The sequence below is a fragment of the Phoca vitulina genome, unplaced genomic scaffold (assembly GCF_004348235.1).
Source record: "Phoca vitulina isolate PV1807 unplaced genomic scaffold, GSC_HSeal_1.0 scaffold37, whole genome shotgun sequence".
NCBI lineage: Eukaryota > Metazoa > Chordata > Mammalia > Carnivora > Phocidae > Phoca > Phoca vitulina.
In genome coordinates this window covers 6,396,834-6,420,485 of record NW_022589740.1, presented here as the reverse complement: position 1 = coordinate 6,420,485, position 23,652 = coordinate 6,396,834, and the positions used below count along the sequence as shown (strand labels likewise).

General features: G+C 44.6%; 1 protein-coding gene across 2 annotated transcripts in view; it reads right to left on the bottom strand.

The window, feature by feature from the left end:
• LOC116646688 (histone-arginine methyltransferase CARM1-like) overlaps window positions 1-23,652 on the bottom strand; it is a 281,582-nt gene that overhangs the window by 15,856 nt on the left and 242,074 nt on the right. For both annotated transcript variants that reach the window (XM_032427556.1, XM_032427557.1), the window contains exons 7-9: window positions 18,759-18,849; window positions 3,451-3,532; window positions 2,155-2,240 (exon numbers count right to left, since the gene is read on the bottom strand). In XM_032427556.1, coding sequence (XP_032283447.1) covers window positions 2,155-2,240; window positions 3,451-3,532; window positions 18,759-18,849 — 259 coding nt within the window. The remainder of the gene's footprint in view (window positions 1-2,154; window positions 2,241-3,450; window positions 3,533-18,758; window positions 18,850-23,652) is intronic.

The window sequence follows — 23,652 nt, the reverse complement described above, 5'->3', positions numbered from 1 at the left end:
CGGAGCGGGGTGTGAGTTCTGAGAGGAAGAAGAGGCAGGACCAGGCGACACCCGTCCTCCTAGAAGTCAGCGCAGGAACCGGGCAGCCCCCCTACGCTGCTGCTTAGAAGGGAAAGGCTGGTCGGGCCGCCGAACAGAGACGTGGATCACAAGGGGGTGCATCCAGTTAGGAAGGTCCTTGTCACAGTTCATTGATTTTTCAGGGAGGCCACTGAACCTCCCACGGGCCCGCGGCAAGCGTCACACTGACGTGGCCGTGGTTTCTACCCCCTGCAGAAAGAAGAGTGGGAAAGGCACAGCAAAATCTAGATGCTAACTTGGAAAGTCACTTAAATCCTCTGAATCTCGGTTTCGTCATCTGTTGATGGGTGACAAAACCTCTCCCACCTCCCTTGCAAGAGCGGGGAGAACATAGATGAGAGTGCTTTGTGAACTTTTTAAAGTGTTTCACAATTAAAAGGTGATATTATTCATCCCTTGCTGAGGGGAGATTTATGTTAGTGCGTGCTCTAAAGATTTCCAAAGGAGGTCATACCTTATTTGTGTTTATGGTGCCTCCAAAGCCCTAACTCCTTTCACCCTGTGGCAGTCAGAGCATTTCTCGAGTTTTCCATTGTGCTGATCACACAGAATTGTTTGGTATGGCACTGCCATTATTTTCTTTTTCTCTTTTTTTTTTTTTTCCTTTGCATTCCCCTAAACAGACTATGAGCTCTTTAAGGGTAGACTTTTAAAACTTACTTTTTGGGCCTGTGTAAGCACCAGCACCGTACCTAGCACCCAGTGAGATCTCAATAAGCACTTGCTGAATCGACACATGTAAACGAATGACCGGAAGCCGAGACAGAGCTCATTTTCAAGAACTTCCCGGGGATTCAGGAGGTGGCCCGGAGCAGCACATAAAGTCGATGGAAGTCAATTTTGTCTGGGCCTGTGGGAGTTACTAGAGTTGTTCCCAAACGCCATTTCTCTTGAGCTGAGCACACGGGAGGATTACATTTATCCACTCACCCGGGCTCAGGCTCAGTCATGTGACTTCCTCTGACCCATTAAACAGGAACAGAAGTGAGCTGTGTCGTTTCCGGGCAGAAGCTTTTAGTGCCAGGACATACTTGGCCATGCTCCTTCTTTTTGACTAAGTGGGGAGGGATGCTCTGGACAGAGGCTGGTACGCTGGGGTGGGTGACGCCACGCAGAGCTAGAGCTGTGCCCAGTGCACAGAGTGTCAGGGAGGAGGACTCCTGTGTTATAAGCCACGGAGGTTTCTTCTTAGGACCACAGCAGGTTCTAGCCTGTGCTAAGACAGACCCTTCGCCCATTGTGATCTCAAGACAGGTGATGGTCTGAGTTGCCCAGCTGCACCTGCTAAAGTCTGGCCCTCGCTTCCTCAGTAGCCCAGGCAAAATGACAACCTGGCTGGGTCTTAAATTGCACTCAGAAAAAAAAATAGACGCACATTGATCTTCTCAGGAAGAAAAAGGCAAAATACTAGTGAAAGGTCATCCAAAGGGGGTTCCTATCACCATCCGGGGAATGAGTTCTCATTTCAGAGTCTCTTCCGGTGGATGGGAGGAGGACAAACACGAACATTTATTGAGTGCCGTCTTGAAAATGAGCCCGTGCCTGTGGAACACTTAGCACAGCACCTAGTATGTGGTAAGCACTCAAAAAGTTGTAGCTCTTCTTCTTGATGTTATTGGCCTGAGTGAGAAGGTAAACAGCCTGGACTCTGGAGCCTTCTGAATGGTTCAAATCCCAGGTCTAACATCCTCAGTGATACTGTGACCTTGTGCAACCTACTCCGTCCCACACCTGTCCTCCGTAAGGTGGAGGTAACAACAGTACTGTTGGCAGGGCAGACACGTGGAGGACACGCCAAGTCATTATATGTAAAGGGCTCAGAACACTGGCTGGCCATGTAAGTACATGCTACTACTACTTAATTTTACACATACAACTTTTAAAACAATCCTATGGAAGAAGCATCATTATCCTCGTTTAGCAATAAAACGCGACTAGTACTGCTGCCCCTTCCTGGGTGTGACTCCCACCTAAGATCTCTCCCCGTGTGAGGGGCAAGGCCCTGCACTGAAGTTTTGCAGATGAGAGAGGCGGAGATTTTCAAAACCAAGAGCAACACTGGTGTTTACAAACCTGTGGAGATCTGCCTCTTCTGCGTCCATAAAGTTGACTGTGTATTTGACCGTCCGAGCCATCAAAATCCTAATGTCGAATGTGTCCTTCGGGGGGGGGAGGGTGTGGAAAGAAGCAGAAACGTTATCTTTCTGCCAGGATAAACCGAACCCAAGCAAAATTGTGGACTGGCTTTCTTCCTGGTATTTTAAGTCAACAAGAGTTAGGGTTTGGAAGGCATGAGCTTAATGATAATAATATCAATAATGATGGCTAGCATTTATTCCGTGCTTACTATACACCAAGCACGGAGTGCTTCACGCTTTCCTAAGTGCTAAGTGCTTTGTTAGGTTGTATCATCCGGTGCTCACAATATTTCTGGAGCAGGTGTTTGGTGTGTTTTCAACCATCCAGATTTTACCTCTTTTCCACATTCCAAGAAGTTCCATAAAAACTTAGCCCATCCTCAGCTCCAGGTATGGCTGACGACCCCAGCCTGGCCAATCAGTGCATGACTTTTCCCCTGAAGATGGTTTCACAGGCAAGAACATGACCCGAGGGAGGACAATCAGGCTCCATCTATACTAATCTGGGGCTTTGGCCCAAGTTATTAGAGAAAAGCAGGCTCGCCTGTGGGACTTAAGAGTTGTAAGAATCTGAGGCTGGAGTTCCTGAAGCCATTTTGCTACCACAAGGGGAGACCCATAGTCAAATTAGAGGCAATGGAAATAAATTATATGGATAGAAAAATCAGATTCGAGTGACACTGTCTGAACTCCAGCAGTGGGTCTCTAGCTCCGGGCTCTGCAGTTTTTGAGGGCCAGTAATTAAGCCAGTTTTGGGGAATGTCAACTTATTGCTGTCCAAGGTCACATAGTTAGAGGGGGTCACGAATGAAACCCCAATCTGTTTGACAGCGATGCTCCTGTTCTAAGCTATTTATTTTACAAAGCTTCCTCTCCTATTATGCCTTGGGCCACCAGAATCAATGGGAAGATATGAATTATTGAACAAGTGTGAGGGCTGAGTGTGTACATGGGGTGAGTCAGGGCAGTGGGGGAATCAGAAGTTACTTATTGAAAGGCAGTCAGAATATCTCCTTGCTTTCGACAGCATCGTTCTCTGAGAATTTTCTTAGTTGATTGGAAGATGAGAGCTGGAAGACTTGAGAACATAGCATTCCAAGGAGCTCTTTCTTCTTTTTGGTGACGGCTTCACATAGCCTGGCGGCACACCACCTCCCAGGTGCATGAGTGAACGAGCAATCAAATCCTTAGATAAACACAGGGAGGAGAGTGTGTGATGACACCCACTTACTACTATTGGCTGTCTGAAATACTCGTCCACTGCAGCCCCCCGGAGACTGGACAGGTTGACCCCATAGAAGCACTGCTGGTACCTGAAAGGGAGCATAGAGAATCACATGCACCTTGTCCCTCACCAGAGTCCCCAAGCCCCTTACAGCTGTGACACGCTGGGAAGCTGCCTCACAGGTCCTCAAAGGCAGCCGCGAGCACATGCGCGAGCACGTGAAGGCAAACTGGTCTAGAGGGAGTAGCAGAGGAGAAAAGGCTCTCCAGCGAATCTGCGGACGTGTACTTGACCTGCGGTGGGGGGAGTAGTTGAGGTGAAGGACAATGCCTGTGGAAAGATTATGGACGATATCTGTGGGTACGAAGGCCTCTGGGTTCCCACCCTTGACCTCACGCCCCAAGGTGGCTGCCTGCTCCGTGACATGCTGTCCCGATCCTGAAATACAATTCCCTGACCCTCTCATTATCCAGCCCAGAGCATGACTTTAGATCTCCAAAGTCCCCCCACGTTCCTGCTGTTTCAGGAAACAGATTGCTCTCCTCGGTTCTTCCGTAGCCACGGGCCGGCAGCCTCCTGATGGCATTGGCCGCGGCGGCCGAGTGAACTGGAGCCTGCTCGTCACAGTCCGCGGCGCGCATTTCTTCTCAAACTTGTGGTCAGTGACGTTCGACCACAGAAGGTGACCAACGCTATAGCCCTCACTTCCTTCCTCTGGGAGCCAGATGCAAAGCAGTTACTGCCACAGCACTGGCCGCGTCTTACCTCCGCGTCCCCGCTACAGCCCAGGCCGTGCCTCGGACACAGCAGGTGCTCTGTGTCAGCGCGGCGAGTGGTCTGCACTCCCGAGAGAAGAGATCTCGGGGCTGGATTAGGAGAGGCTTTATTCAGGCTCTGAGCCCCGCACAAGTCACCTGAACTCTGCCTGTTTCCCTTTCTCTGAAATGGGAATAATTATACGCTCACTCTGTAGGGTTATATAAGCATTAACGGAATTAACACAAGGAACGGTGAGCAGCACTTGGCATTTTGTTACCACCGCCTGAGCTGGCTATTATCCTCTGAATGCCGCCTTCTCAGGTCAGCACTGGGACCAGGGCAGTGGTTCCCAATCTGTGCTGTGGGAGGACTTGGGGGGGGGCGGCTTTTAAAAATTCAAATTGCCAGGCCCAATTCCAGAAAGCAGCCTTGGAGACCTTATCACTAGAGATTGAAAGTCTTTATCCTGAGACTGAAAAGGAGCTTCCCTAATAAGGGTGCGTGTGTGTGTGTGTGCGTGCGCGCGTGTGTGTGTTTGCCTGTGTGTGTGCATGCGTGTGTGTGTGCGTTTGCCTGTGTGTGTGTGCATGCGTGTGTGCGCATTTGCCTGTGTGTGCGTGTGCATGCATGTGTGCATGTGCGTGTGTGTGTGCATGTGTGTGCATGTGCTTGCCTGTGTGTGCGTGTGCGTGTGTGTGCATGTGCGCGCGTGTGTGTGCGTTTGCCTGTGTGTGTGCGTGTGCATGCGTGTGTGCATGTGCGTGCGTGTTTGCCTGTGTGTGTGCGTGTGTGCATGTGCGTGTGTTTGCCTGTGTGTGAGTGTGCGTGCGTGCATTGCGTGTGTGTGTGCGTTTGCCTGTGTGTGTGCGTGTGCATGCGTGTGTGCATGTGCGTGTGTGTGCGTGTTTGCCTCTGTGTGTGCGTGCATGTGTGTGCATGTTTGCCTGTGTGTGTGCATGTGCGTGTGTGTGTTTGCCTGTGTGTGCATGTGTGTGTGTGCGTGTTTGCCTGTGCGTGCATGTGCGTGCGTGTGCCTGTGTGTGTGCGTGTGTGTGTGCGTGTGCGTGTGTGTTCTACAGCCTGCGAATCAGATGGGGATTCACTTCATCACTCCCCATCCTCTCCCAGTCCTATGCCTGCCAGCCTGCAGGGAAGACAGGAAAACAACCAGCACCACAAAGAATAAACATACAAAATTTAAATTTGTGGTTCAGCTCAATTTGGATGGAAAGACCAGCCAAAGCAAGGTTCTAAATCCAAAATCAAAGCCTCCAAGGCCCTCAAAAGAGGCAGGGAGGCCTCATAACGTTAAGTCGACAGCCAGTTCTCAACCTGCAAGTGAAAAGCAAGCCCCACCAAGCTACCTACAGATCCTGAAGGGCACATACGATTTCTCACCACTGAGCCTCTACTTATTTTCCCTTCTGCCTAGAAATCCTTTTTCCCTCTTTTGTCCTGTTAATTCCTATCCCATCTGTGAGACTCAGCTCAAATGTTCCCAATCGCAAATTTTAAAACTTGTGTTACAGTAAAATATTTAAGTTTAACCCACTTAAAAGTAAAAGTATTTTCTAGGGGCGCCTGGGTGGCTCAGTCGGTTAAGCGTCTGATCAGCTCAGGTCATCCTCCCAGGATCCTGGGATAGAGCCTTGAGTCGGGCTCCTTGCTCAGTGGGGAGTCTGCTTCTCCCTCTCCTTCTGCCTCTGCCTCTCCCCATGCTTGTGCACTCTCTCTCTCCCTCTCTCTCTCTCTCAAAATAAATAAAATCTTAAAAAAAGTGAAAGTATTTTCTTATTCATCAGCGTATATTTAGCACAAGGCTGGTATACTGTGAGGATTAAAAATTACCTATCCAGCTAGCTATCATCGATCTCTTTAACGAATGAATTGAGGACTTGGTGTCCTTCACAGGCCTATGAATGGTACAGGTGCCAACGAAGATAATGGAGAAATGGAAAATCATGACCCCAAGTTTCTTTAGTTTCATTACATATTTTTTAAAAAAGATTTTGTTTATTTGAGAGAGAGAGAGAGCATGGTTGTGGGGGATAGCGGCAGAGGGAAAAGCAGACTCCCGGCTGAGCAGGGAGCCTGATGCAGGATTGGATCTCAGGACCCTGAGAGCATGACCTAAGCCCAAGGCAGACGCTTAATGCTTAACCAATTGAGCCACCCAGGTGCCCCTCATTACTTGTTTCTTAATCTCCTTCCACCAATGGCCCCAGGTAGCCTGGCCCACAGGTGAAGCGTATCATTTTATGAATACACATCCTGAAAACAAGGCTCCTCCTATATGCCTAGAAAATACTTGGAAACAGAGCACTGCAAGTTTAAAAACCTTTCAGTATTTAGAAGGAGAGTCAAGGTGTTTTTGGAGAAATAAGTCATCATCACAATAGTTTTTATTAGAGGGAAGGAAGAGAGGGCAGGAAGGGGGTGGGGAGAGAGGGGAGGGGAAGGACAGAGGCAGAGACAATTTCCCAGAAAGCCCAGAAGGACTCAATCCTGTCCATCCTTCAGAATCCCCCGAGAAGCTTTTGAAATGCTGATGTCCGGACTGCATCTGTCCAGTTGTGGTTTATGTGATCCAGGCGTGTAACCCTCTTGTTTGTTTCCAAAGCTCAGTGGGTGATTCTCATGTTAAGCCAGGGCTGAACACTACAGAGTTGGGGTTACCTGTTCTACAGCCCTCACCAACTGGCGAAAGGGAATCCCCACGGGCAGAGGCTGCCCTCCGCGTGGCGGTGCCTGAGGCTGCAAACTGCTCCCCAGGCCTTGGACACAACCTCAGAGGAACCACGTCCGTGCCCTTTGCCTTGTGTGTCTGGTGCCAGTTAAGACCCAGCAGCCGTGATTGGCGTGGCACACACCAGCACCACGCCTGGGCAGACAGAGCCGTGGGCCCCCTGCCTGGGTTTAAGAACTTTCTGGCCGGACCGTCTTTCGAACTCTTAGAAATCTCAAATCTCCTTCTGAAATGCATCACAAAATAGTTAAAGCAGATGGGACTGGCATCTCTGTGGGTCTCCTAAGATACACTGTTGGGTGGTGAATCAGGAAATGAATCAGTTGACTTGGAAGCTGCGGATGATTTCCATTGTTTTCATCTTATGTGGGTTTTATTTTCCAGGTTAACTTTTGGCCTCTTAATGAGTCCAGAAGGCAGAGACTACGTGTAGTTTTTGCTCTTGACTTCACATTTCCAACTGTCCTCCCCCTCTCCCCTCCCTCTCCACCATAATCCATGCAACGTCTGGAAAATTCTGCAAATATAGCCCAGAAGGAAAATAATCGTACTATTAGCTATGCCTAAACACACCCAGAGTACAGAGAAAGAGGCAACCCATTTACTATGACGTTAACTTCTCCAAGTTCTACACACAGAGCCCAGCTTGGAGAAGCATCCAAGGAAGCTTCCTCTCTGGCCTCCTTTGTCTTTGGCTCTTCGCTAGTTCATCTGGGCCTTTGGTCCTTTCTCCTCATTCACACAGCTCTCCCCACCAGCCTCCTGGATCTGTCTTGGAAGAACAGTGCTACTGCCTCTGTTGTCTTAGAGATGTTAGCACTGGCCTTCAGCTTTCATGGACGGGAGCTTCTGCAACGCAAGCACTTTCTTTGCTAATATGAACACGCTCTCTCATGGCACAACTCACATACTTTACTTTAATAAAAATCTTTGTCTCTTCAGTCTATCCTAACCAAAAGCCCACTCATCTCCATTAAGAAGCTTGAAAAAAATTTTAAAAAGACAGAAAAGAAAGGGAAAAAAAAGAAGGAAGGAAGGAAGATAAGGAGAAGGAAAAACTGTATTCTACTGTTTGATAATCAAGCAATTCTTTTGTGTCTTAATGTCCTATGCTTTACCAGAATTGACAACCAAGGGTATGCCAACCTGATGAGAGGTACAGAAGCCCTAAGAACTAGAAGACAAATACAGGGATCCAGGAATGTCACTTAAGACATACATGGTATTGAGGACGCAGCCTAAGAGGGTGGCTGGAACGGTCTGGTGGGGGTGCCTCATAGGAGAAGGATGCATGTCTAGGAACAAACTGTATCTTTTTAATTTCTTATACATCCCCTATACATACCAGGACTTGAGGCTTGGTAGTTCCGACAATTTTCTGCATCCGTAGAATGCAGAAGTACCACTGTGTACATTGGTATCTATAAAGATGCTCAGCTCATTATGTATCTTGTTTTTTTGGGTTTAAACTCCAGCAAATTAATGTGGCTTATATTTTATATGTGATATATTTATATACTTTTCATATTTTTAAAAATGTGTTTTTTATTATGGAAAAAGAGGGGGAAAGGAGTGCCCAGTCCTTAAAAGAAACCAAGCTTCAGACTGTGCATCTTTCCTAAGAAGTAAGCGAAAGCCTGTGATTCTATAAAGGAACCCCTGGCGCATCCTTAGGCATGCCCGTGTAAATCTAGACATTACTGGTTTGCATAACAGCTGGACCTATGGAAGATGTCAGAAGGAAGAGGAGATCTGGCAAGACGATGAGATAGACATCTCTTGTTTGTTGCTCTTCTTCTGGTAACAGCACCAGATTCTCTTCTGGGAGGCACCTCTTCCCCACTCTCAGTCCTTGTGGCTTGGGTGGTTTTGTCTCTACAGAATCGCATGTGGCTCAGTTTCAGTCAATCAGAGCATCTCACGACCCTGGTCTTGGCAAAGAACCCAGGGTTTGGCATCTGACCCAGTGAGAGTCAAGTGTAAGAATTTTGCTCAAACAGCTGCAAAGAAGTGGATATAGAGCTGTGAATTCATACATCTGGATTTGCTGTATATGGGCTCGGGAGCAGAAATTATGGAAGAGCTGTGAGTCTGACACAGGTTACAAAAAGGATGAATACAGAAATTGAAGCTTATTCTTTGAAACAAAAGCCAGTTTGCAAACACTGGACAGATGCAGTTAAAAACAGTTTTTGTTGAGATTTGGCTTGAGGGATATCCTGCTCTATTTGTAACAGACACTCCCAAGGCTCGCACAGCTCCCCTTGCTGTTCTTTAGCTATAGTCCTGAATACTCTCCATGAATTTAAAAATAGATTCCCCTTTAGTGTAAAGTGGACAAGTTGTAAAATGCTTCTATTCCCACCAGGAATTTTAGCTTCTTCTAAGCCTGTAACTTGCCTGCTGGAACCCCAGTGAATGGATGGAAAGAGGAATTCACCACTTTTAAAGATCAGACTCCTTCACAAAAGCACCTTTGCCTACAGGAAGAGTGAGCATCAGACTCATCCTAGAGCATACTGGAGTCATCTTCTCCATTACTTCAAACCTCCCTGTTAATTTCCTGAGCCTGCCGGTGTGCAACCTTGGCATTGTACTTGGACTCCTTCTAACTGGGACGCTTGTACTATATCAGTAACACTGAAATAGGGACCACATGGTTAAAGAAAAAAAATAAGGTCTGGATGTGTACAGGCCCAGGGATGGAATATTATGGAAGATCTAGGAGTCTGACATAGGTTACAAAAAAGATGAATATAGAAATTGAGGCTTCTTCTCTGAGCAAAAGCCAGATGGGTTCAAGAACTGCAGATTTAAAGGAGAAGCAGAGGGAACATACAGAATAAATACTGGTGGCTGAAAGGAGATTCTAGTGCAAGTAACCATGAAACTATAAATGAAACAAGGACAGGGCACATGAAGATCCAAACATGACTGCGCTGGTCATGGTAGTATTCCTTCAAAAGTTCTTTCTCTGTGATACTCTGTGCCATATACTTGGCTTCCCACGAAATTCGGTTACATCACGTTGCAATTTGAAATGTTCCTATTTGGTCCACAGGGTGTTTCTGTGTACCAGTGACTATCAGGGCCAAATGTATTTTTGGGAAAGACCAGAAGGCCTGGAACACTAGCTATGCCAAAAGAACCTTTAGTAGAAATTTCAGTTTGGGGGCAGAATTGGCCTGGGAGCAAACCATCCATTACCTTCACAGGAGATTTAGCAGTTTGTCCATTCAGTTGAATGGACATTAAAAATAATGTGTCTCTCAGCAGCATCATGGTCAATAAGGCACTTTGTAGACTTGAGAGCGGAAAGGTGCAAGAAGGGATCTCGCACTGCCTATGGCAGAATTCTCACATTCATCTTCTCTCCTCTTTTGCAAGCACAGACTTCTGATTTCCACAAAGAACAACTGACTCCAGGATATCCACCTCTGTCATCCCTGATATCATTCAATTGGCACTACTGTTGTCAAGCACGATGGATGCCCACCATCCATGCACATTTCTCTGTAAAGGAGACTGGGAAGCATCTTTTGGTTCCTTAAGTGGTACGTCACCTTTTAAGTGCCACCTCAGATCCTCTCAGTCTTACCTCTCTCTGGAATCCTCAGCCATGTGTTCTGACCTGCTGTGCCAAGGTGTGGGCTCATCTGACCCCTCAGGGGCACAACCCGATAATGCCCCACCTCAGGCCTGTACCGTGTGTCTTTCCACTTCCGCCCCAGGGTATTCCTGTTGACTCGGGGGGGGGTATGGATGCCATGAGACCCATTTGGTGTCCACACAGGCACAACCCCGAAGTGTGCAGGCTAGTTAATGTTGAGGGGTGAACAGTCGACCAAGGCGGAGAAAACAGCCAGTGGATAAACCTCCCTAATCCTCTGTATACACTGTCTTGTAGTTCATTCAACCTCTTGAGATGGTCCTGGGGGATCAAGCAATTTCTTGGTGTTTGATTACCATGTGGTGGTCAGCTCAGTAATGCACTTTTGCATTAGCCCTCCCTCCTTCCCTGACTCACTCTTATTTCTCCTCATTCTTGTTTTGCTGGGATTACATTCCTTAATAAAGTGGTAGCTTACAAACTGTGTGTAACACCTAGTTTCTTGGGGAACCCAAGCTAACCTCAAGAGAATAAAACAGCAAGAGTAGAAGAACTGCAGAGGAGATGGGGAATGCAACCTTTACAAGTCTTATGTATCATAGCTGGGCCCCTGATCAGAAGAGTAGGGCCCTGTGACCTGCGATTGGGATAGTTGAATGAACAAGGCAGAGAATCCTGGACACATCTTCCCAACTCTCCTGAAGACTTCTGGCCAGCAGAAGCAGAATTCTCCATCTCGTCTGAGCAGAATAGCTGCCCGAAGACTGCACAACCACCTCTCCTGAAGACTGTGCCTTGCAAGGTAGTTTTGTTCTCCTCAGGATCAGCTTCACTACTGCCCACTGCTTTCAGGCTACTGGTCTCTCATGGCTGTCAGGCTAATAACTCAAGCACAGCCTGAGCAGGAAGTACAATGCCTATTCTGGGTGAGGATAACTTACATACCTAAGAAGCTGCACAAGTTGGATAGTATACTCTGCTAAGAACCAGGGAAATACATATAGGAGTATATTTTAAGGGTGTTACGACTAGGAAGAGTAGAATATAGGTCAGGATAGGGCACAATTCATCGACATGGGCACTCACAGAATTCAGTGTTCCAGCAAAACACTAGACCTAACAGTCCATTAGGATGTCACTTTGTAGCTTGGTCATCATGATGGCCTGTAGTCAATGAAGTGGAGATTCCAGAATTTCTGATCACAGTAGTAAGGAAGGAGTCAGAAGTTTCAGAGAGATGGAAATGCTAGAAGGATCTACCATGTAAGACCTAAGAACATCTCTCCTGACTATGTTCTCAGGAAAGGCCCAAGAAACCCTCCTTTCCTAAAGGTAATAGGAGAGCAGTGGCATCTTTGGGAAGCTGAAGGTGGCTATCCTCAGTAGATCAACGACGACGCTGCTGCCACCATTACATTGTGTTCCCAATGAGCACAACTTGGATGGAATTTCAGATGTCAGAATTAGGAGAGCAGTAATTAACTGTCACAGTCAAGAATGACATAATTACAGTGTTGGGAAGCCAGGCTAGAGTGACAGTGAGGGAGCCTTGACCTGTGGTGGTTGTTAACAGATCCTAGTGTTCCCAGAGAAGTCAAAGAGATGTAGAGTTAACTAGGATAGTGTTCAAATGATATCACAACAACAACAACAACAATAACAAATTTGCCAGCTGGTAGGCAGGATGATGTCAGCTGTCACAATGGAAAGATTAGGTCCTTCACCCAATTTCCAGGTCCAATTTCCAGACACTGTTTATGGATCTAGAGCCCACTGGTCCATGAATGAAGTGGAGGCCCAGCCTCTGAGAAATCACACTGCAGTGTCACCACAAGCACACATGGCTAATGTTCTCCGGTTTTTCTCCAGAGGATCTGAGAAATGAGCTGATATTGATGCCAGGAGATTCAGAATGCCTCTGGTTAATAAAGGCTTATGGAGGACAGCTAGTAAGTAAACTTTCAGACCAAGCCCACCACACAGGTATCTGATGGGTTCCTATCCACCCTGTGGTTATTTTCTGAGTCCCCAAATGCACAACTGGAATACATTCAGCATCTGGCAGAACCCTCACACTGGCCTGTGAAGAAAGGGCTATCATGGTAGCAAAGTACAAGTAGAGGACCCATCTCTGAAACTCCCCATCCCCAGGTAGGGAATATTAGTATCTTTAATTTAGGAATAAGGAAATTGTGTCTCAGAGAGATTAAATTGACTGGGCTAAGGTTTTACAGTTAGTAATTGACAGAACCAAGAATTAAACACAGTTCAATGTGGCTCTAGAGTCTGAATCATCCAGCTTTTAACTACTTCCTATTTTGCCTATGCTTTTATGTTGTATAATTGTAATAAACGTAATAAGGCAAATTAGTTCCGACTCAAACTTCTTGAGAATATTTGCTTGCTCCTCTTAATCGATCCTATGTATATGTTTTTCTTGATACAAGAATCAATTTGAAGTTGTATTTAAAGGACTTGGCTTAAAACCCCTGAGCCAATTAGTTTCAATAAAGGCAGTAGTACCCATCACATAAGGAAGCTTTACAGCCGGGACAACGTTTCCTCATGACTGAGCCTTATTCTCAGGAAGTACTTTTCAGAATCTTAATTAATCAGGGGCAAGATATATTAATCAGATAAGAAAGTTACTAATTTTGTAGGTGACTGGTACTAACATCAGAATGTGGTACTCTTGTCTACTCAGACAGCCTCCTAACTGGTTTTCGAGAAAGGATAAAGTTCTGTGCTTACCACTTAAATGAAAATGAATTTTAGAGTTAAACATCACATTTTTTAAAATGTTAAATGGAAAAAGTGAAAACATGAAAGAAGTAGAAGTTAATGCTAGTCTTAGGAAATATCAAAGAAAATCTTGGTCAATCCAGCAACACAAAAATATTTTTACTTCTTTTGTGGTGAAAACCATCACAAAGACTGTAACAGGGCAAACTGAAAATTCTGAAGAAAATACAATGAAGTCTTAATATCCTTAATATGTAAAGAATTCTTATGTCAATGCATTTATCTTGCAGTTAACAAAAGCGCATTGAACAGCTACTATTAGCGAGGTTGATGATGCGGACACAGCGCAAAACACAACAGCCACTATTATGGAAACCTGTTGTCTCACAAGGGAGATAGACAGTAAATTAAATAAATAAGTAAAAACATATAATCCAGCAGATGATAGTAAGTGGAGTATGAGAAAATGAAGTGAGAAGCAGGATACGGACTTCCAGGAGCGAAGAGATGACAACTGGTAACTGAGAGCAGGTCTCCTGGGAAGACGGCATGTGAGCTACGACCTGAAGAAGGTGAGAGTGAGCCATGGGGTCATTTGCATGTCTGGCAGAGGGAGTGGCCAGGAGGTGGCAGCTAGCCCAGTATGTTCAAGGGGAGCCGAGGAGACCAGCCAGTGAAGACAGAGAGGATGAGAAAGGAGTGGGAAGAGATGACATCACAGGGGTAGCAGGGTGGAACCACATCCTGGAGGGTCTTAGCATCCACAGTGAGAACTTTGCCTTTTATGATGTAGAAGTTTCCGGGAAGCCATTGGAGGTTTTGAGCAGAGGAAACAGGCCAAGTAAATGGAAAGGAAAACTATGATCTGAATTAATACGTTATCAAGATCATTTTGGTTGCTGTTTAAAAAGAGGAAATAGGTTGAAAGGCTTGCAAGACTGCAGTAGAAGCAGGGTTTTTTGTTTTGCTCGTTGTGTTTTTATTTTGCAGGGGTGAGCAGGGGGTGGTGACAAAGGTCAGCAGCTTGCTTTTGGACATGTTGAATTTAAGATGCCCAAGAGATATCCAAGTAGAGTTGTCAGCAGCAGCCAGTTGGACACCTAAAGTCTATGGTTCCAGGGAGAGTTCTAGGCTGCAGTTCTCACTACGGGAGTCGTTGGCATAAAGACAGTATTTACAGCCCAGGAGATGCAATGAAATCAGTAAGGGGGTGAGTAGAGACAGAAAGGGGAAGACAGTAAGAGCCAACTTGGAATCAATCCAACACTGAAGACTTGGGTCATGAGGAAGAATCAGCAAAGGAGACGAAGTCGGGACCAATTAGGAAGGAGGAAAACCAGGTTTAGGCTCCAGAAGTGAAGTGAGGAGTCCCCGGGGCCAAGTGTCCTTGATGAGAAAGGCAGGTGAGGACTGATCACTGGTTACACCTAATGATCTGATTTACTTGGCCTGTTATCCCTCAGTTTCTCAGCTCCCTTCTTTAGTATATAGCTAAACTCATTATTATTATTATTATTATTTGCATCCCTCTCCCTCCTCTCAGCCAGCATTTCCACTTCTATGCCTCTTCTAATGGAAACTGCACATGCTTTCACCACCTGTTCCCTGCACCAATGCGACCAAAGGCCCGCATCCAGTCGCCTAATGCAGAAACCTCTTCATAGAGGGAGGGGAATCACAAGGAGAGCGAAGGCTGTGAATTTTGTTAACTATATATTTTTTAAAACACTTTTTTCATGTTTGTTGACTAAAAATAAAACCGTTCAAATGCACTAACTATCAAAGACATACAGATTAAAAATAAACTGGCCACCATTTTTTTTTGCAAATCAAATTGGCATTTAAAAAAACATAGCCCGTATGGGCAAGACTCAGCAGACATTCTCATATACTACTGGTGGAAGTGTTAATTGGTAAAACTTTTCTACAGGGCAATTTGGCAATATATAAGAATAATTTTTTTAAAGATCCTTCTTCACACCTTTTGGTCCAGTAATTCTGCTTCTAGCAATTTATTGTAAGGAAATAATCAGAATGCAAACCAAGATTTCTATAAAAGGATGTTCACTTAAGTGTTCTTATAAAATTTAGGATATAGAATTCTATAAAATTCTATATTCTGGTAGAATATAAAAACAATACCTTAGTGTTGTTTCTTGTAAATTTATGGATTTTATAAGGATTAAATCGGCAATTAAAATAATTTAATATCTAGCACTGGAGCTTGAGTTGGCAAATTACGATATAGTCACAAAAGAAATACTCTGCAGCAAGAGAATATTGAGAAGATATGAGAACATGTCGACAAGGTATTGAAATCAAAAGAAAAATAAAAAATAAAATTTTAAGAAGTAAAAGAGCTACATAATGATATTTATGGTATTATCCTAATTTTGTAAAAAAAAATTAGAAAAATCAAAGCGATGACAACTAAAATCTTAATAGTAATTATTTGCGTACTTACTTGAGATTACTGGAGTTTTTACCCATTCAAAAATATTTACTGAGGATCTACCATGTGACAGGCACTTGGGATGGAGTGTGCTTGGTTTACGTTAGTGAAATCTGACAGAATTTGGGTTTTTGCAGTGCTTACATTCTACCAGTAAGGATGGTGACAATAAACAATAATAAATAAAGGAATTATATGTCTTTTAGGAGGTGGTAAGTGCTACAGCAAAAACACAAAGCAGAAAAAGTGGGATCAAGAGTGGTATGGCTACCATTTTAATGGGGCGCCTGGGTGGCTCAGTCGTTAAGCGTCTGCCTTCGGCTCAGGTCATGATCCCAGGGTCCTGGGATCGAGCCCCGCATCGGGCTCCCTGCTCGGCGGGAAGCCTGCTTCTCCCTCTCCCACTCCCCCTGCTTGTGTTCCCTCTCTCGCTGTCTCTCTCTGTCAAATAAATAAAAAAAATCTTTAAAAAAAAAAAAAAAAAAAAAAAGAGTGGTATGGCTACCATTTTAAACAGGATGCCCAGGAGAGGTGGCATGGAGGTGAAGGAATTAGCCATGTGAATATCGGGGGGAAAGTATTCCACATAGGAGGATAAGCAAATGCAAAGGCTCTAAGGTGGTTGGATGTGCCTGAAAATCAGCAGGGACGCCTATCTGGCTAGAGCTGAATGAACACGGTCATAGGAAATGAGGAGCCAGACTGGACAGAATTTACCAGAAGGCTCTGGGAATGCTGGGAATAGGTTAAGAAGGTACTGCAGTAATCGAGATGAAAGATGAGAGATGACAGTGTTGGGAACAAGGGAGAACAGCAAATATAATGAGAATTGGACAGATTCTGGGTATAATTCAAAAGTAGAACAAACAGAATTTCTTGATGGTTTAGACATGGGGACAAAGAAAGAAGGGCCTCCAAGGTTTGGGGCCTGAATGATTGGGAGGACAACGTTATCATCAATTGAGATGGAAAGACTATGAGTAGCGCAGATTTTGGGGGGAAGTGGGTGAGATGAGGAGTTGGTAAGTCTCTTCAAGGGGGGATGCCCAGGAGGCCGTTGGCTATAAAAATATAGAGTTCCCAGAACATGTGTGAGCTAGATGATAATACCTTTGAGAATCCTTCGCATACAGATGGCATCTGAAGCTAAGGAATGGGTGAGCTCACCAAGTCAGTAACTGTGGACAAAGAGGAGGTCCAAGACTGTGTCCTGGGGCACTCCAACGTCAGGAGGTGAAAAAGACATGTAACAACCAGGGAGAGACTGGTTGAGAAAGTGACCAGTGAGGCAGGAGAGAAATTAAAAGATGATGGGGCATTTCAAATGCTGCTCAAATGTACATAATGGGTTAAATAAGCTGACAAGGGAGGACGGACCACTATATTTAGCAACGTGGAGGTCAGCACACTGGTGACCCTGGGTAAGGGCCATCATGGAGGAACGTCTTAAGACAGAAATTGAAGGAAAGAGTTGGAGACTGGGAGGACAGACAATGCTTTTTGAGGAATTTTGCTGCAAAGGGGCTAAGAGAGATGGGTGGTAGCTAACTGGGGAAGTGAGAGATAAAAAAGGTTATTTTTTTCTTTTGAGATGGAATAAATAGCAGTATATTTGTATGCTGATGGTGAGCCTCGCCAATCCACTGTGATCATTAACATTCATTCTCAAGGTACTAAGATGGCAGCAGATGGTAGAGTTGGGGAGTCACGGAGGACTGCCAGGACAACGTACTCCCGTGCTGCCCCATCGGGGACAGTAATCTGGTCGATTCTGTTACCTGAAATCCCTGCTTCTCCAACCTCGTCACTGACTCAGGAGGTTTACAGTTAAAATATAAACATTTCAGGTCAGCATGACCTCACAGAACAATGATCATAATTAAGGTTTCCCCATCACACGCCAAGAGGCTTTCACTCCCATTAGGAAGCATGTGGCTTGGGAGTTTCAAAATTACAGATTGAGCAGAAACCACAAAATGCAAATCTGTGCAAGGAAAGTCTATTTTACAAGAAAAAAAAAAAACAGAGAGAAAGAAAAAATTTCAGCCCTTTGACCCTACTCTTCAAAGAACTTGTAACCTGGGAAACCAAAGTACCTCCCAGCTCCTGCTTCTTCACCAAAAGACAGGATTACAAAGAGAAAAAATCCAGAAATCAACTGTGGCTGTCTGTGTTGGAAGGGCTCTGCATACGTCAGCTGGAACTCAAAGCTTACATGTTAGCAGCCCTCCTCACCCATCTGCCAACGCGTGCCTGTCCTCCTACACACCTAACGTCCCCACTCGGATGCTATCTGTTCCGTTTCTCCCTCCCATGGGTCCAATATCATCATTCTCCTTCCTTCTTTCTCCTTATAAAAACCAGTGCTCAAAAAAGAATGCCAGACAGAATGTTGGTTTAGAACTGGCGAGGGTTTTGTTTTGTATTAGTTCTCATCTTACAAATGAAGAAACCGAGTCTCAAAAGGTGAAGCGAACTGTCCAAAGGCCAATAGCCCATTAGTGCGAAAACTCCAAAAAAATTTTTCGATCGATTCATTTACATCAAGATGTACTGATTCCCCTGTCCTCTGACCAAGGTCCGTTCTAACAGAAGCCATAGCCCCGAGCCCAAGGAATGGATGGTGGAAAGGGGGAAGCGAGGGGCAGCAGTAGGGGGAGGATGCTGTCATTCCAGCAACAGGCGGTCTTCTGGATGGTTGATGGCGCCTAAGAAGCTCCCTGGTTTGTCCACTCCAGTGGTTCTCAACAGGGGATGATTTTATGTGCCCCTTCCCCTGCCGGGAACATTCGGCAGTGTCTGGAGACATTTTGAGCTGTCACAACTAGGGGAAATGCACTACTGGCATCTAGCACGTTGAAGCCAAGGGTGTTGCTAAACATCCTACAGGGCACAGCACCCCATCCCCACCCCCCACCAATTATATAACCCCAAAGGGCAAACCCAAACCAAAAACTCTGGCGTACTCTAAAGGAAAAAGGATGGAAGAGAGAAGAGAACATTACCAAAAGTTGGCTCTGGAGTAGTGTTCCATGTAGAGCTGTTCATCAGAAAAGGGGGCCAAATGGATGTCGCCGAATGTTGGGAACATCATTCCTAATGAGCAAAAGACAACAGACCCAGACGTTGACTAGCACTGCCTTCTGATTATAGGTACACTCACCCACCACATGACCAACTCCACGCTTTCGTCCTATTTCAATTATTACCCAAGAGGCTGAAATATAATTTTGCCTCAAAGCAAGGATAAAAAAAATTAGGCAGAAGATTGGAGGAAATATAAAGAGGAATCCTAATGCAAGTCACAGAACTATGTTATGATAAAAGCTTGTGCAATGGAATATTATGCAGCCATCAAAAAGACTGAAATCTTGCAATTTGCCCAACGACATGGACAGAACTAGAGGGTATTATGCTAAGTGAAATAAGTCAATCAGCGAAAGACATGTATCATGTGATCTCACTGATATGAAGAATTTGAGAAAACAAGACAGAGGATCATAGGGGAAGGGAGGGAAAAATGAAACAAGACAAAACCAGAGAGGGAGACAAACCATAAGAGACTCTTAATCTCAGGAAACAAACTGAGGGTTGCTGGAGTGGAGGGGGGTGGGAGGGATGGGGTGGCTGGGTGATGGACATTGGGGAGGGTATGTGCTATGGTGAGCACTGGGAATCGTGTTAAGACTGATGAATCACAGACCTATACCCCTGAAACAAATAACATTATGTTAATTTAAAAAAAAAAAAAAGCTTGTGGAGTCTTAGGTGAGGCTTTTAACCTGGCATCTTGCCTTCCCTGCTGTTGGGTTTTTCGTTTCTGTATGCCCTGTGCTGGGAATCCTGTGCACTTCCTTCATTTTTAAAAAAATCTTATTTATTGTAAAAACAGCTCTGAAAATCATTTACCTCCCATCATTCTATCACATCACTATTTCCATTCTCAGACTTTGTCCATGTATAATCATGTTGACTATCTTTTTAAGTGCTGTTAGGAGCTGTGCTTCTCTAGGGGTTCACCGTCCTCCTTGCTGGGACACCCACTCTTGTGTTTTGTTCCTGATATTTACAGTCACCGCGGGAAAGGAAAGGCAGATTCTTTAGTGGGCAGACAAACACCTAGACTGACATGCCTGAAGCCCAGCCTTCCTGAGCGGGCAGACACAGTGAGCAACATTATTATTCTTGTCGTTTCTAGGGAGACTCTTTCTCACAGTCATTTATGATCCTGCACATAAAAGAAAGATGAACTACTAACCCTCTTTCAGAAGTGAGTATCACCTTAGAAACTGGATATGCTGTCATAAAAATAATACCTAAAATTTCTTGATTACGTTAACTCTGCCATGAACTTTTCTATGGGTTTTCCATGTATTAATTCATTTAATCCTCATCACAATATAAAGTAGGTTCTATTATTACATCCCCACTTTATAAATGAGCAAACTAAGGAACAGGGAAATTTAAGTGACTCAGCCAGAGTCATAGAGCTAGTAAGTAGAAGGGCAAAATCCAGGGGCAGAATCTCATCTGTGAGGCCATGGCCCCGTACTTTAACTATGCTCCCTTCAATGCCTGTTAAAATAGAACAGATTTTTTTTAAAGATTTTATTTATTTTTTTTATTTGAAAGAGGGAGAGATCACAAGCAGGGGGTGGGGGGAGAGGGAGAAGCAGACTCCCTGCTGAGCAGGGAGCCCGATGCAACTGAGCCACCCAAGTGCCCAGAACAGATTGTTTTATTTAGGGTATTTTCAGAGGCGATCAGAGAAAAAGCATGATTGTAACGTCATTCACACGTCCCCACCTAAATCTCATGCTCTGGTGTCAAAACAATAATGTGTGCTTAGTGGGTTCTCAATTTTAAGACAGAAGGATATTAAACAACCTTAGGAAAGCAGTATGTATCACTAATTGTGTAAACTTGGGAAGCTTCAGAGGTGCTCTGAGCCTCAATCTTAATGGGAATTCCAAAGATATAAATTGGAGGGGAGGAAGTCATCAAAGGTGAAAATACAAGAAAAATTCTCAGAGTCAAAGAAGATGAGTCTTCTGATTAAACATTCTCACTCCACGCCCAACACAAGAATTTTAAAAGCTTCACAGTAAGAAGGCTAGAAATAAAGCAAGATACTGAAAGCATCCAGAGGGGAAAACGCTGTCACTCTAAAGGATCAGGAGTCAGAAGGTCATCAGACAGCTCAACAGCAACAACGGAACCAGAAATCAAAAAGAGAGGTCTTAAAAATACTGAGGAAAAACTGAGCACCTAGGTGGCTCAGTCAGTTAAGCGTCTGCCTTCGGCTCAGGTCATGATCCCAGGGTCCCGGGATCAAGTCCCGCATCGGGCTCCCTGCTCAGCGAGGAGCCTGCTTCTCCCTCTGCCTCTGCTCCTTCTCCCTGCTCGTGCTCTCTCTCTCTCACTCTCTCAAATAAAATCTTAAAAAAAATTGTGTCCAAATTCAAATTCTCTACCCTGCAAAATGATAATACAAGGGGTCAATAAAAAGTAACTTCTCAAGTACACTTTCTCCAAAAGCTGTTAGAGAATACTCTGCTGAAATGATGGTGGACACCAAGAAAGAAGACAAGAGAATGATGATGGCAAGTCAAGTACGGCGGGTGTGCAGCAGGGCTGAAGAACAGCCATGCCACGTGTGGAAGAAGAGGACAGAGCATCCACAGGAGGAAGGCTCCTACAGACTAAATATTGATAGGATCTGTCAGACCTTTTAGAGCATGGAAATAATTAGTCATGAGTATATAAAAAACCAAGCTAATGAAAAATAACTCTGAGAAAAACAAAGGTTTCATGAGAAAATCCAAAATCCTATACACCCACTATGCCACCTGGCTCAGCACAGAACAATATGTACATTGTCATAATAACCTAAACACTGATTACGGATTTAACCAATTGATGATCTTGGTCCATATTTCTTTATATTAAGTTGGGTCCCAAAAGCTCTGTGAAGTTAGATTTTTGCACGTTTGCAGCAACATCATCTGATGGCAAAACCTGACCCGAACTGACATGAGTTTATTTATAGTCTTTATTTATCCCACTTGGTACCCATATTCATATGGTTTGTTGCAGAAATGTAATGTGCTTCATTACGGAGTGTTGCCTCAGACTCCACTGGAGGCATTAAGTAATCCATGGTATATGACTGTATTACGTTTCCAAAGTCCTCCAGATTCTGGATTGGAAACCTATCTGGCCTCAAGGGTTTGGAAAAGGGATTGAGGAACCTGCATAAGTATATTGAGAAGACATGGGTGGGGAGCGAGGGTACATCCAGCAGGGAAGAAAATGCTATGTAGGAGAGCAAATTTCTCAACCGGAGAGTGACGAAAATAACAGTATGACAATTTTGTATCAAAATATGTAAGGTAAGTAACAGAAGAAGTCCCTAATGGAGTGGAGAGGGAAAGCCTTTGGGGAGCAGTCTAGGACAGGAATGGGTGTCACGGGGAGGGGGGGGGTTACTATTTTTCATTAGAAGTCTTAAAAAAAAAAAAGAAGTCTTTTTATCATTATGTGATGTTGTAAATTATGTCTTATTTTGATGGAAAATAAAAATAATTAGAAAAAATAGGGATGCCTGGGTGGCTCAGTTGGTTGGGTGTCTGCCTTCGGCTCAGGTCATGATCCCAGGGTCCTGGGATCGAGTTCCGCATCGGGCTCTTTGCTCAGTGGGGAGTCTGCTTCTCCTGCTGCCGCTCCCCCTGCTTGTGTTCACTCTCTCTCTCTGACAAATAAATAAAATCTTAAAAAAAAAAACTGGAAAAAAATCAAGCCTCCTGCCCTCAGGAACGCACAGGTTAAAAAGAAGATAAAATCAGTATCCATTTCTCCTTGTCTAGTTAAAGATACACAGCCCAGTAAAAGTTTCATATCTATTTCAAATATCGGGGGAGAAAAGGATGTCCAGATATGAAGTCTAAATACTCAGCTCAGAGGGCCTCCACAGATGCACGTGAATTAACCAGGTTCAGGATCTCACCAACGGCCAAGTACCTAGCCATTTGAAAAAAAAAAAAAAAATCCAGATAAAAATATAAAAATTCTTTCTGAGGGGCCCTGAGTAGGAAATCTAAGCAGGCTGGTCCTTTATGCTCACTTCCACAGTTCAATTTCATCACATAAACATAAGGCTTCCAAGACCATCCTGGGCTGTTTTAGCATGGGCATGCTAATGAAGTTGGTGACATTAAGTACACTTCGTCTATTTATTGTTGCATGAGCTTTTTTTAAGTGCCTATCTCTGAATCCTTCTATTTGGATGCATTCAGGAAATTACAGATGAGCCTCAAGCTTTACTTACATGCATATACTGGTGTACGTATACCACGTAACGTGCTAAGTAAGAGTGGCACTGGTGGTCACCATTTTGTCTTTACTGGCTATCAGGGCAGGGAGCCACATCATTGGTAAGGTGCCACAATTCTAATGGGAGCTGCCACTTTTTTTAAAATTTAATTTAATTTTATTATGTTATGTTAGTCACCATACAATACATCATTAGTTCTTGATGTAGAGTTCCATGATTCATTGTTTGCGTATAATACCCAGTGCTCCATGCAGTACGTGCCCTCCTTAATACCCGTCACCAGGCTAACCCATCCTCCCCCCCTCCCCTCTAAAACCCTCAGTTTGTTTCTCAGAGTCCATAGTCTCTCATGGTTCGTCTCCCCCTCCAATTCCCCCTCCCCATTTTTCCCTTCCTCCTCCTAATGTCCTCCATGCTATTCCTTATGTTCCACAAATAAGTGAAACCATATGATAATTGATTTTCTCTGCTTGACTTATTTCACTTAGCATAATCTCCTCCAGTCCCATCCATGTTGATGTAAAAGTTGGGTATTCATCCTTTCTGATGGCTGAGTAATATTCCAT